Here is a 15,089-nt window from a genome sequence, read left to right as displayed (position 1 = left end):
CAGAGGGGTGAGATGGGTGGGTTGTTTGTTCAATAGGTTTCTGCCCTTATGTGTATCTATTCACATCTTTGGTCCCTGTTGGAATGACTAGAGGATTGTATAGCCCTAACACTTAACACTGCGTCTTCATGGTACACAGAAGGTCCTGAATAAATATGTAATGAAAGATTGCATTAAAATAAGTGCATTTTATTACGTATAAGGTATTATGAGAGTAGATGAGGAAAATATGAATTCTGAGTGGGAAAGAATCAAGGAAGACTTCATGAAAGAAGGAACATTTTACAGGTGTGGGGTGCCCCAGGAAGAGAGGAGATGGGGAAGGTGAGGAAGTGTACCACAGACGGCTCTGCGGCCACAGCTTAAAGTAGCCTGGGACAAGCTCAAAAATGCCCAGAGGAAGATGCCCTGCAGGAGGCTGGCAACCAGGGACTTCCCCTGATTCTAAGACACCGAGAAGGGCTTTATGGGGCTGCCTGAGGATGGAGACTAGACTTCAGGGTGAGTAACTCACCAACGCAGGTTGGCACCATCTCAACCAGAAGTTATGAAGCACCCGCTGTATGCCAGGCATTGTGCTTCAGGCTGGGGAAGAAGAAGAAAGGGGGAGGAAGAGGGAAAAGAGGAAGAGGAAGAAGAGCTATTGTTTATGTGGAACTTTAACGTTTTTATCTCAATCCATTCTCACAACTCAGGAAACTACATGCTTATTCTCTTTATAGATGGGGATAATGAGGCAGACAGTGAAGGGACTTGCCTAGTGTATGTAAGATAATAAGTATGAGTCTGGATTTGAACTCAGGTCTCCCTGACTCCAAGCCCAGCACTTTATCCACAAAACCAGGCTTAGTGGATGGAGGTCTTATGGCAAAGCTTCCCTGGCTATGTTGCAGAAGATTCTTATTCACCTATGGGCTGGACTAGGCGACCCTTCCAAATCTGATGTGTTCTAAGGCCCCTCCCAGTCCTGACATCTCCTGTTCTAAGGCCCTCCCAGCTCTGACATTCTACCCTATTTTCTTGTCCATATTTAGGTGTTTGAGGTTTTCAGAGGGTTGTATTTTGCATGGAAGCAGGGTTCTTTGCTAAATCTTCCTACAGTTTCTGTTCCTACAGCTAGGTGGCGCCATGGAGCACCCAGCACCAGGAAGACTCCTCTTCCCAATTCAAATCTGTCCTCAGGCACTAGCTGTGTGACCCTGGGCAAGTCACTTCACCCCAATTGCTTCAGTTTCCCCATTTATAAAATGAGCTGGAGAAGGAAATGGCCAACCACGCCAGCATGAACCCCAAATGGGAGCATGAAGAATCAGCCACAACTGCAGAAGCCCAAGTTTCCCCTCCATTAGTCTTTTTTTTTTTTTTTGGTGGTGGGGGTGAGGCAGTTGGGGTTAAGTGACTTGCCCAGTCACACAGCTAGTGTTAAGTGTCTGATGCTGAATTTGAACTCAGGTCCTCCTGAATCCAGGGCCGGTGCTCTATCCAGGGCCGGTGCTCTATCCGCTGTGCCACCTAACTGCCCCTCCCTTCATTAGTCTTAACCCTAACCCTGGGTGAAGGCAGGTCCAATGATCCAGTTGCACCTGCCCACGCTCAGATGCTGACCTCACGCTCTCCCTGGTAGGATGTGGGCGGTCGGCTTCTGCCTGTGCCCCTTCCCCATACGCTGCTCTAGAACCTGAGCTCTCTCCAGAGCCTGCTCGCAGGCTAACATCCTAGCACACTAGAGACCCTCTCAGGTTCCCCCACTCTTACACCCCCACCCCCCAATTCAGGTGACAGTCACAGTGGTTCGGGAAGGGCCACTACTTTGAAATGTCAAAGTCCCTCTCACTTCCGAGTCTTAGATTCCCCATATGTTGGATGTCTGGAGGGCTTTCTCAATGAAGATTGGCACTTTCAGTCCTATCTGCCCACGCATTCTGGCCTTGTTCGTTTCCCTGTTAGCCTACCTTTGCTCACAGTCCTCACTCGTGGCCTGGCCCAGACCTTTCTTCTCTCCCTCCCTCTCATCCTTCCTCCAGCTTTGCCTCATGCTCCCTCCACATTCCTGGTCCTTTGCTCAGACCTCTCTTTGAGGCTTACCACAAGCAGTCTATGCCCCTGTCCTGATGGTTTGGGCTCCTTAAAGGCAGCGCTGGGTGCCCTATGCTGATTAACTTTAATAGATCTTATTTGACCAAGTATTTAGATCACGGGTTCTTAACCTTAGATAAGAATATGAGCCCTGGAGTCAGGAAGACCCAAGTTCAAATCCAGCCTCACACTTACTGTGTGACCCTGGGTAAGTCACTTAACCCCACATGCCTCAAAAAAAAAAAAAAAGTAGGAAAAAAGAAAATATAGTTCTACCCCATGGGGGTTCTAAGGGTGAATACGCTTTCACATTGACCGCTTTTTTCAAACAGAAGATTCTAAACTTGCCTCAAGAACTTGACCAATTGATCTACAAAGCTCTTGATGACAGAGCTGGACCTGATACTCCCCTGCTGTGACAGTCACTTCACTACTAGGCTGGCCTGAAGGTAGTCAGGACAGTATTTGAAGAGCTTAAATGGTGGCTATTAGTTAAATCCATTTCCTAAGACCACCAATGCTGAGCTGGAAAGGCCTGCAGAGAATACCAGCAGAGAGATCACTGAGGGTCCAGCAGTCAACTGCCAACCAGGTCTCAGAACCTGGCATCCTCACGAGTCACTGTCACCTCTCATTCCTCCAATTAAACTATTAATTTTTCCTCTCATGGGGTGGTTTTGAACATTAAAGGAGAATGTGATAAATGCTAGCTGCTCTTTTTTAAACTTTCATGAAAACTAAGTCGGGTGGCATTTGGGAGGGTTGTGGGTCCTCCAGGTGTGTGGAGTGGCATGGGAATAAGGCAATTAAGGGGCACCCCAGGGTCTGGGCTGGCTCCTGATTCCTGTCTGGAGTCACTCATACTTGGTCCAACCCTACTTCCTGAGGTACAATTGGCATTTTCTGGTTTACAAAATCCCATTCATTCCTTACACAATTTCCTTTAATTCTAAGTCCTGAAACCTAGCGACTCCCCCCAAATTCACCCAGGTAGGAAGGGCATAAAACTCTGACTCAAGTTCAGAGTGCAGTTGGCTCTGTCAGGGAGGAAGGACATAAGCAACGGAAAGCCAATGAGGTTTCAAACCAAAGCAGTTTCTGAGGATCCATTTGTCACCACGTACAGGGTCGACAGACTGGAGGCAAGAAGGAAAAGGAAACCGGAGCTTCAGTTGACAAAGCACCCAGAGGGTGGCGGGAAGGAGGGGGTGGGCTCGAAGGCATTTCTCAAACCGCAAATCTGAGATGGTTTCCACAGGGAGGCGTGGGATTAAAAACTCAAGGAAGAAGCGAGAGCTGGAAACCTTCAGGAGTCCTGCGGACATGAGGGACCCCCGAGAGAAACAAGTTCATCAGCCTCAGGGAGAATTCCCTGAGGAATTCCAACCCAACCGGCTGACACTGGATTCAGACCTAGCACTGCATTGGGGCATCCCTGTCTTACAGAACAAAGATTCCTGTTCTGACGGTCTTTCTGGACTCCCAGGCTTTCTGTGGAAGGGTCATGTGTGCGTGTGCCCACGAGCCTCAGGAATAAGATGAGGAAAAAAAACCCAAAGTGCCGCAAGTTGATGCAAGATTTATTCAGACAGTGTACAAACAGGCCACTGAAAACACTGGCTTTGCTGTCGGGCCCAGTACTGTGGAATCAATGGAGTAAGAAAAGAAAAGGCACTAATCTGTTAAGAAAAGACACTCGATGTATTCTAAGAATAGAAGTCATTTAATACTGTTAATTTTATAGCACAAAATAAAACAAGCTATGATCCCCCAAAAATAATTTTAAAAGCTTACACAGAAAATATTATTGCCTGAAGTTCATGATTTTTAAGTTACAGGTTCAAAGAGTCATCGTCTGTCCTGCTGGGGGCTGGAGATCAGCACCCCAGAACACCCTCCTCCTGGCTCGGTGCTCCAAGGCGGGGCTTCGGCAACAGGAAGTGTTAGTTGGGAATACCGTGTTAAAACCAAAGCCAAGAGCTGTCTCCTTCCCAAGATGCAACTGGGATGCTTCATCTCGGCAGCCCCGGGATCCACACCATCCCGTGCTCCTCCAGGTGGCCAGACCCAGGGAGCCACGGGCATGGAGAGAAAAGTTGCCCTTTGGATCAAGCCAGATGCACAAAGACTGGCACACGTGGCCGATGACCCAAGCCAGATGCCATCAGCCACCTCTTCTCCTTGGACCAGCTGAGGCTGAAAACCCCAGTAGCCACCTTCACCATCCATGAATGACAGAAAAAGGAGGGATGGAGCATGAGTCCTTTAACAGTGCACTGAATGAAACAGCCTCAAGACTGCCCAGTCCTGACGGAACCAAAGGATAAATAAACCACAGTGATGGCTCACGGAACATCCAGAGATTGGGGTGACAGACAAAGCAGGGATGAGAGCAAGCAGCACAAGCAGCAGCTCAAGGGGAAACGCTGCCCACGGAGCGCATGCAATCCTCTCAGGGCAGAGCGCAGACCTTCCGCAGACGGTGACCTGGGATGCTTGTCAGTGCCATGGGCCATCAGGAACCTAGTCTGCGAGCTGGGGGAAACACTGCAATGCCAGCCAGGCCATGGGAGGCTCTCGAGGGGCCTAGCCCTTCAGAGTTTCTCTCATACACCTCCTGAGATCCGGCTCCCTTTGCAGAATGTGGAGGCCACTCAGGCTCATCGGCTCACCGGAGTTCAGGAGCTGGAGGGGACACTAAGAAGTCATCCGCAGCCCAATCTCATTTTACAGGAGAGGACGTCAAGGCCCAGAGGAAGGGAAGGGGCTTGTCTCCAAATCCAGGGCTCTCTCCACTTCCCCAGATCGGACAAGGTGGACTCCTAAGTCCAGTCCCGCTGAGACTCGATTCTTCTTTCTGGGCTCTGGAACACTCTTGACATCACCAGATGCATGTGCCCCCTTCTGGGAATCCATGTACTTAGTGTAAAGAATAACTACGGGGAGAAGCCCCTTGCCCTCCTACATTTTTTATCTATTCCTTAGTGACCTACATCAACCCAGAGAGGATGAGATGAGTCTGAGGAAGAGCAGGCCAAAGAAAAGGCATCTCTGTACAGCGTGAAAGCACGCCCATGACTGACCTGCTGCTACCTGGGGCTCACCACGGCCTCCCGAGAGACCAGGCAGGCTTGTCCAAGCTCACAGATGCCAGGGTCAGTACAGAGACCTTTGGAAGGTGTGACCAAAGACAAGCCTAGCAGTGAATGCACAAAAGGGGTGAGTGGATGGAAGGCTGATCCTGCGGCCGTTCGATGAGAACGCCGTGCTGGACCTTGGCTTCTGGCTGAATAGTAACGGCAGAGTAAGTGTAACCAGAAGGGCATGTTTTCAGTAGGACAGATTGATAAATAGCTTCAAGTAGTTGTGGAAATGTCGGCTGAAGAGAAGGCATTTTTGAAGTAGGTCATTGCACACGCAGCCTGTGGTGAATAGTCACTGGCTGGGGAAAGCCAGGCCAACAAGCAATCTCCTCAAGTTTTTCAATTTTATTTTTCAAGTTTCTTGGTTCATTTTGTTATGTTCATGAGTATAATCAGGCTTGAGCTGGCTGTTGGCAGCCATATTTACTGTCCTATGGAAACCACAGGGAATCACTGAGAGAGGCAGAGTGGTGCAGGGGAGAGGCAGACCTGGCTTCCGGGCCCAACCTGGTGTGAGTCAGAGCCCATCGCCTCAATCCTCCCTCCTGAACCTCATTTCCTCATCTATAAAACTGCCTCTGAGGACTTCTATGCTGTAGCTCTTCCAGTTCTAACATTCTAGGAGTCTATGAGCTTTGGCTCAAAAATACAAGAACACGTTCTAAGTTGCTACAAAAGTCTGGAGGAAGGGCAGACCAAAAGACCAAACGAATTCACTACCAAAGGGGCACGTTCTGTTTGAAACTCGGCCTTGTCCTTTCCTAGTAGCAGAAAACGGTATTACCAATTTGAATTTTGTGAAAGTGTGGTTCAAATTCCCCCTCTCCTATTCGCAACCAATAAAGTGTGTGAAGTGTGTAATCAAGGGGCTTGGCTTTTTTGTTTAATCTAATAAAACTATCCTGGATAACAAAGTCTCCTGTGGGTTCAGCCGACTAGTACCCTGCCTCTCCTGGTCCCTCAAGCCTGCCCAAAGAGGGAGCCTGAGCCCTGGGTGTCTTCAGCTGGTGAAGATGCAGCCTAGGTATAAAGCCTGGAGCCTGACTGCTCTCTCCAGCCCCTTCAAAGGGCAGGAGCATAGACTGCTCACAGTCCACGGAGGTGGAGCCAACTCCTGGGCTCTGGGAACAATCTCACGGAAGGTGTTGCTGGTTCACCTTTAGAGTGGGCATTCATTGAAAGCAGACCAAAAGAATGAAATGGCTCCGCATGTGTGCGTGTGTGTGCTTTCAGGATGGCTTCCCCAGGAAAAAGGAAAGGAACTATTTCTCTTTGAAGTTTGTTTTCTACAGTTTTACCATGGAAGATGGAATTAAATAGGATGCTTTTGTTTGTTTGTCACATGGCAAAACAGGTTACCATTTACAACGACGAAGACATGATACAAAGACAGGCCTTGGCTTCGATGTAGTTCTTCCCTTAAGTCAAAGAAACTTCACCGTACAAGCTCAGAGGCGAGCAGAATCCCTTGAATCAAGAAACCTTGTAATTTATGCCTGTTTAGAAAAAACATTCCAATGATTCTTCCCCCAAAGTCCCAACTCAGTTTTTACTGTGATAGGACAGAATTCGCTCCTCCTCAAGTTCCATGATTTCCCCTCCCCCAAAAAAAAAAAAAAAAGATGGCACATCGAGCATCGTGCTGAGGACGAGCTATGCACCAAGTTCAAGTAGAATTGCCAAATGCTTTCCTTCTCCAAATGAATTTGATGGGATGAAGCCAAGAGAGCATCCAGGTGGGGGGAAACAGACCCTCTCCTCTTCAATGTCCTTTTGCCTGTGTGCTTCCACTCGGGCTTTCCAGCTTAAGATCCAAAAAGGTTCTACAATTGGCTAAGTCTGAGACGATCCAGCGATGGCTGCCAGCTGTGTGCATTCCAGATGTGTAGAAAAGACCACCCAACGGAAGCAAGCTGGAGAGCTGGGCCAGGCTCCCTAGCTTGCCTGTGACAGAGAATGGAATCCCATTTCAGAAGATGCTACTAATGAGAGCCAGAACATGAAGCAGTAGCGGCAGCAGCATGTGATGGGTGACAGGAATCACTCATTTTCATCTGGATTTTGAGGGTCAATGATCTTGACATGTGTGAAAGGAAAGAGCCCTTTGCGGCCATTGACCTCTCCTTCCCACTGACCGTTGATGTTCATTCTTGTCACTTTCACGATGTCACCCACCTGTTGGTAAAGGAGAAAAGGAGCATCATTATTTTCTCTTCAATAACAAGACAACTGACAAAGTCACAATTTCCTACCTAATTCAACTATTACTATATGTTAGAGGCCTCCTACCTGCAGGGCCCAAGGGACACTTGGATTTAATCTTATACTGGGCTTACCCTCAACTAAAGCGAGGAAGATAAGATCAGAACACAAAGGAGCAGAACAACATGCTCCAAGAGGTACAAGAGGTCACGTGAGAGCTGAGTGAGCAAAGCAAATTTTCAATAATACTGACTTTAGAACAATTCCTAGAAGAGAAAAAGGAAAAAAAAGGAAAATACAAATAGATCAATTTGAACAATTTGGTTTTCTTCATCAAGTTTGTATTGAACGTTAAGAAAATCTGTAAAAGATTTCAAAAAATAAAATCTGAATTACTTGAAAAAAATATTAAATAGCTACTTATTGCTATCAGGTTTCCATGCAAACAAACAGCACCATCCTATTTGACTTAGGTCATCAATCCTTGCATTAATCTTTGTTTGCGTCCTAATATTTCTTACTATAGAAAAGATAATTCACTGACCGATTCAAGGCAACGATTCCTCTATTTTGGCAGCTGAACAGCATGTGCAGAATGTGTGAATTTACTTTGCTTGGCTCCACAAGCAATTAAAAATACATGGGAGAGGGGCAGCTAGGTGGCGCAGTGGATGGAGCACCAGGTCTGGAGTCAGGAGGACCTGAGTTCAAATCCTGCCTCAGACACTTAACACTTACTAGCTGTGTGGCCCTGGGCAAGTCACTTAACGCCAATTGCCTCACCAAAAACAAACCAAAAATACATGGGAGAGAGCAGAATGAAGTTCTGAAGGGGCCACAGACAAGCAGGGCAACACCAGTGTAACAGAGATTGGGAGTGTCTATACAGTGCTCTTTCTACATGTGGAAATGTTGCATGTGGAAATGTTCATCTTTGTGATGCCTGTCAAATTCCTAAAAAAAAGAACATGGGTTTTTTGGGTTGTTCTTTTAATCAATAGCTCTCAACTCCTTGCTCTATCCCTGGGCATTGTTTCTCTTCTCTGACTTCTTACCACAAGGCCTCTGAGCCTCTATTAGTTATCCCTTCTATGTCACGACTTTCCCCACCATGGTTTCAATATGTCACAGGTCAGCATAAGAAATTAAATGGGAATTTTTTGGAGTTTTGCAGAAGCCTCAGCCGATACATGAAGGCCAGAAGACGACACAGAAAAAGTCTAGAAACTCAAAAATGCATAAAAATATGTATTGTATTGCATAATACCATAATCATTCAGACTTCTCTCATACAAAGGCAGAGTCACAAAATTTTATGTGGATTTTCCAGATCCCGGGGGGCACTGTGCCCCTCACCATGATGTAGAAGGGATAACTGTAGTGGGAAGTTACCATTACGCAGCCATGACTTCTCAGGAGATCTGTTTCTTATGACTGCTGACAGCCTATAATGCACCTACCAATGAGAAGATCCGGCTGTTGGACAGAGGGGGAGGCAACACCCCAAATTCCCCTTCTCTTACTTAGACTGATGACCATCAACTTCAAGGTTACTGAATCCTCAATTCTGGGGCAGGGACTTTTCAGTTTCCCCTTCAAATCCTTCACTGTTTCATAACTCATAGGGACAAGTTAGGGAACTAGAGCCTGAATGTTAGCCTAGAGGGTGCACATGGGAAGGGAAGATGCAATAATTGTCTGAGTATCTGAGGGACTGGCAAGCTGAAGAACTCAATTTATTCTGTGGTGTGTGTGTGTGTGTGTGTGTGTGTGTGTGTGTTTATACACATGCGTACACGCCTGCACGGCCAGCAGCAGTCCTGAGGCAGAGAGCTCTCTGGGAAAGTGCCAAGCCCTTCTTGCCTGGAGGTCTTTGAGCTGAGACTCAAAGGGATGCTGCCTAGGTACCAGGTGAAAGTCCAGTGCAGCCCAGGTTCTCCTGCAATAGCAGGAGGTGATGAAGGAATATTCTTGAACATACTCATCACTTGTGTAACCCTGACCAAGTCATGTTTGTTCTTAGCTTTTTTAAAAAGTTCATCTTGGGGGCAGCTAGGTGACGCAGTGGATAAAGCACCAGCCCTGGATTCAGGAGGACCTGAGTTCAAAACTGGCCTCAGACACTTGACAGTTACTAGCTGTGTGACCCTGGGCTAGTCACTTAACCCCCACTGCCCTGCAAAAAAAACCCCAAAAAACCCCCAAAAGTTCATCTTTTGACTTTGTCCCCTCCCTTCCCCATAGGCATTCCTTAATAAGTTTATTAAATTGTCTAGCAAAACGAATCTGAGCAATTCTAAGCATAGCTGAAGTGAACTGTAAATACTCATAGAAACACGAGTGACCTTGAAGAGGAACAATATAGACATGCACGGGGCAGAAGAACCCCTTGAGGCAGATGCCAAAGCCTTAGAAAGAAGCCAAGGTAGGGGCAGGAGCCTGGGGGGCAGAAGTGGAAGGCTGAGAGGCAGAAGCCAAGTCCAAGAGCACAGATATGCCCTAAGGACAGACAGCTTTGTCTACTCCTGTGACTACAGGAGTCACATAGGAGCCCCTATTGGTCCTAAAGGTTCTACAATAAAGGTAGTCGAGCAGCTCACCAGCACTCACATAAGCATCGAAGCAGAAAGAGGAAATTCTACCTACATCCATGGAACCTAAGAAGCCTGTGGAAAACGACGATACATTAGAACGTGTGCTTGGTTGGTACCAACCAGCACTCAAATAACGTGGACTTATCTGACGTTAAGAAAGAGTAAACGGGGCAGTTAGGTGGCACAGTGGATAGAGCACCGGCCCTGGAGTCAGGAGGACCTGAGTTCAAATCCAGCCTCAGACACTTGACACTTACCAGCTGTGTGACCCTGGGCAAGTCACTTAACCCCAATTGCCTCACCAAAAAAAAAAAAAAAAAAAAGAAGGTATAGGTGCCCCCCAGACAAATGAAAGGCATCTCAAATTTTGTCCCTGAGTTCCTCCATCCCAGTAGAGCCTTTCTATTTCAATCCTTTTCAGTTTCAAGAAATGTCTCTTAATGACCTACTCTGAGCTGAGTACTACTGGGAATGCCAAAATGGACTTCTCACAAAGGCTGCTCCTAGTCAATGCCATGACCAACTTTCATCCCAGAGGGACTTAGGGTTGAAGAACATAGGGTTGAAACATGTTTTGGGCCATAACTTAAGTGAGCATTTTGCCCAATTAGGGTTCTTGATTTTAAGCAGTTTGTTTCCTAAAAGGGGGGGGGGTAGAGAAGGGAGGTAAGAGAGAAAACAGAATACTGTTCGTTGAAAAAATAAAGTGAAATCTATTAAAATATCTTAGGGATATCTTAAAACAACAACAACAGCAACAAACCCCAAAACCTAATCCAAACATCAGCTGAATCATCAAATGCAACGTTCCACACCTACCACACTTTCCCAATTTTGCAAAGAAGGGAGACCTATGTGCTCCCATCTCTTTTTTGGGGCCAAGCTTAGACATAAGCTGAGTCCAAATTCAGTCATAGATACTAGCTGTGTGACCCTGGGCAAGTCATTTTACCTGTGTGCCTCAGTTTCCTCATCTGTAAACAGTGACAATCATGGCACCTACCTCCCAGACTTGTGAGAGGGGAAAGAGATAATCACTGCAAAGTGCTTAGCACAGTGCACGGGTGTCCAGGGTTGCGGCTGTTTATAATTAGTCATTTTGTATGCTGTTTCCTTGGTTATGTTTACTTCATTCTGCATCAGTTTGTACAAGTCCTCCCAGGTGTTTCTGAATTCTTCACACTGATTACATTCACATACCACAGTCTGCTTAGCAATTCCTCAAATGGTGGGCATTTACTCTGCTGCCACAAAAGGTACAGCTGTAAATGCTTCAGGAATTAGGCCCCCTTCTCATTTTGTCTCTGGCTGCTTTGGATCCATGTCTGGACCTATTTCTTGTTTTGTAAAGTGAAAGGGCAGGACCAGACAGTATGGACTTTAACAGTCTATGTCCACGACTCCCAGGTTCCAACACAAGTGTCTGCCCCCCACCCCCAACACAGTCGCCATTAAAGTCCTCCCATGCTAGGGCATGTTTATTAACTCCTTTTTTTGGTCTTCTATGATTATTTTTAGCATTCTTTTCTTTTTAAATTTTGAGTCCAAGTCCCTCCCTTCCACCCTTCTCCTATACAGGGAGAAGGTGTGGTAAAATTAAATGTGGTTGACTCATTTGGGAGGGGCCCCACCTGGCCCGCCCTGAAGTGACGTACGCTACTGAGGTCAGAAGGAGAAGCCTCTCTCCACAGGCAGTTTTTGAAGGACCTCCCCTTTTGGGGGAAGAAAATTGGATGCTCGCTGAGGGGAGTCTGAGTCTCTTCAGAGCTCTCTCTTCTTCCCTCTTCCTCCCTTCAGGTGGCGCGAGCAGGAGTCATTCAGGCCTGGCTGTAAGCTGTGCTTTCCATGGAAGTACAAGCTCCAGGTGGGAAGTGACTCTGCTCTTTTGAATAGACTTAGGTTAGAGCTGGGAGGGTCATCCGCATTTCTTTTTCCCTATTTCCTTGTCTTTGATTTCATTAATTTCACCTTTGCCGTTTACTTTATTCTCCCTAATAAAATATCTGTGGAACAGAGGCTATAAGGTTCCTTTCTCATTGGCCTAGAAGAAATATCTAAAGGCAGTTTCTGAGGGGAGGGAGCTTTAAACCTAGAGGTCCCTCATTATCTCGGGGACCCCAATATTTAGGCGAGCCACCCAATTAACTCTTCATATATTAAATTTGGCCCCCACAAAGGCAAACAATAGATTATCAATTATACATGTGAAATCACACACAACATATTTCCTTATTAGCCATATCGTGTAACAAAGCAAAAAAAAAAAAAATGAAAGCGGTGAGAAAATTATACTTCATCAATTCTCAGTTCTCTCTCTGGAGGTGGATTGGCATTTTTTCATCATGGGTCCTTTGGAATTGTCTTTCAGAGTCAAATATCATTACAACACTGCTGTGGGGCAGCTAGGTGGCGCAGTGGATGGAGCACTGGCCCTGGATTCAGGAGGACCTGAGTTCAAATCCGGCCTCAGACACTTAACACTTACTAGCTGTGTGACCCTGGGCAAGTCACTTAACCCCAACTGCCTCATAAAAAAACAAAACAAAAACAAACAAAAAACCCCACTGCTGTGCACAATGATCTCCCAGTTCTTCTCACTTCACATAGGTCTTGCTGTGTTTTTCTGAACTCCTACCCCAACCATTTCTGATCAGCACAATTAGTACTCCACTTGTTCATCCATTCCCCAAGTAATGAGCTGGTTACTATTCACTCTTAAGATGTAAGTGGGCCAGGGGAGCCGGCAGAAAGAGCAATTGCTGAGCCAATCCATTCAAACCTTCTCTAGTACCTGTGCTTCCGTACTTTTAAGGAAGAGCTTGAGGAGCCCTACTCGATGCACCACTTCATTCAGCTACATGGTCAAGGTGAGTCCAGCTCCTAGAAACTGGATGTGGCAGAAAGATGGAAAAACAGCCGTTTATCTCCAGGAATGCAGCTGGTTCCTCTCCACCGAAGGCCACAGTTCTCCTGTCACCAGCAAGCAGCACAGCCTCCCCCAGCCCCTGCTAGAGGAATGTGCCCATCAATGCTACTATCCATGCCACTGGCACACACAGGCAGCCTGCCCTCATCCATGTGTCCAACAGCAGTGTACTAACTCGACTCAAGCCTGAAAGTTGATGTGAACACCATGGAGAGCAGGTGGGGTCAGAATGGGCAGGGGGGCAAAGCCACAAAGCCCATCACCCATCCATCCAATGACCTAAGAGAAGCCCCTGGATGAGGAAGCTCCAACAAGGGCACAGATTCCAATGGTCATGCCACCCACCTTTCCCGAGCTCTAGAGAAGCAGTCTCTGGTCTATAGTTAATCTCCTCAATAAGACGCTGCGCTGCAGAGCTGCGAGGTACTTCTGTTCCAGGCCCAGCACAGCTGCCGCACTCGGGCCTACGTAAAGGTAGCAGGGCCATGTATTAGCTCTTTTGGTGTTCGACTCACAACAAAAGGGGAGCCACGTAGTTCCAGAAACAGAGCCAGACGAGAGCCACCATCAGCCTATCCTTATCCTACTCTTATGAGGTACAACAGCTGAGCCAGGACCTGGGCCTCGGCCTGCTCTGCTCCTCATGCAGTCCTAGGCAACCAACAATCTCTAACAACAACCACACGACACATGGAGGAAACCCAATAGCCCAGAGAGAGAAGGTGTAGGCTAGACCCTGGCTCCAGCCTGGAGCCATAAAAATGAAACAAGACCATCCCACACTCAGGGAGCTCTCAGTCCAACAGGGAGTACCCCACATATCGGCATGCTCTTATTTGTGATCAGAACAACTGACCACAAGATGTGTCCAATGGATAGGGATGAATGAGCAAAATGGACTGCAGATGAACACACTGGAATATTGCCAAGGCAGGAGGGAGGAATAATGCCCATGAATAATTCAGAGAAGCAAAGACCTGGATAAAATGATACAGAGTGAAGAGAACATAGGCAAAGAGACAATCAATAATGACAACACCACAAATAACCAAGCAACAAACCATCACAGTTAAAGGATACATTCCTCCTGTTACAACAGACAGACGGCTTTGAGGAAATGCATTTTGGTCGAGGGACTGTTTGGGTGTTTACTGAGAAGTGTCTGCCATGTTAAAACAAAATGTACTGATAAGTTAAAAATATGAAATGCTAAGAAGCACAATGTGACAGAATGGTAAGACAACTTGTTCTCTATGAAAATCTGAGCAGGGAGGGAAGAGGAATGTGGGAAGGCTTACTGCAGGAAGTTGGTCCAAGTGACTGGACCTTGAAAGAAGAGAAGTGTAGATGGGAATGAGGTTGGGGAGTTCATGCCAGGCATGTGGGAAAGCTTCCACAAAGGTCTGCGAGGGTTCCAGGGCAAAGACAGGCTCAGGGAGTTGGAATCACACCAAGAAAGCCTTCACTGTTGTGTTCTGGAGTTCACAGTTTGATCCTGAAGATGCAGACAATGGGTTTTAAGAAGAGAAATAATAGTCAGCCGTACACCTGAAACCATGTAAAAAAATACCCCAATGACCAGTGCTGACATTTGAGAAGTAGGTGTGGGGCATCTCAGGATGGAGAAAGGGCAGGAAGTCACCAAGCGGACATTCTTTGGGACAAGGCCTTTGAACCAGCCAAGCCTAAATGTAGCTCCAGTCTGCAGACACTTTTACCACCCAAAAGTCACATCTACCCATCACCACTCGGACAAGCAGTACGACATCTCGACCACTTCTGATCTACTAAGCGCCTGGCATTTTCAGCCCCGAAGCTTTGGTCCTAAAAATAAACACTGGCTCCTTCAGGTACGTCTACACCTGCTGCTGCTGCTCTTTATCATTTCCAGTTCTGTGTGCAGTGTTAAGGAGAAGCACCTCCTCCCTTCCTGGGGTTCCATCTTCTCTAACATACTCTGTCATCTCATTAGCATGAGTACCCATTTTCCAGTGATACAGACCTCCCCAGATCTTGTGGGCAGGCAGGCCCAATGCAACAGATGCCTTCCTTGGTTTGCTCCTCCCAGAGTCTTTGGGCTCCTCCCTCATTGGAGGAACGACTGGCTCTATGACATCTTGTACTCCCCATTCTTGTCCAAAGCTCCCT

The 15,089-nt window shown here is 47.0% G+C and overlaps 1 protein-coding gene across 1 annotated transcript in view; it reads right to left on the bottom strand.

Annotated features, from left to right (window-relative positions):
* Positions 1-3,635: 3,635 nt before the first annotated feature.
* The window catches only part of CRKL (CRK like proto-oncogene, adaptor protein), a 38,261-nt gene continuing 26,807 nt past the window's right edge, over positions 3,636-15,089 (bottom strand). The window contains exon 3 of the mRNA XM_044005400.1: positions 3,636-7,394. Coding sequence (XP_043861335.1) covers positions 7,260-7,394 — 135 coding nt within the window. The 3' untranslated portion in view covers positions 3,636-7,259. The remainder of the gene's footprint in view (positions 7,395-15,089) is intronic.

Source organism: Dromiciops gliroides, chromosome 1 (genome assembly GCF_019393635.1).
Source record: "Dromiciops gliroides isolate mDroGli1 chromosome 1, mDroGli1.pri, whole genome shotgun sequence".
NCBI lineage: Eukaryota > Metazoa > Chordata > Mammalia > Microbiotheria > Microbiotheriidae > Dromiciops > Dromiciops gliroides.
This window is presented reverse-complemented; position numbering and strand designations above follow the sequence as displayed.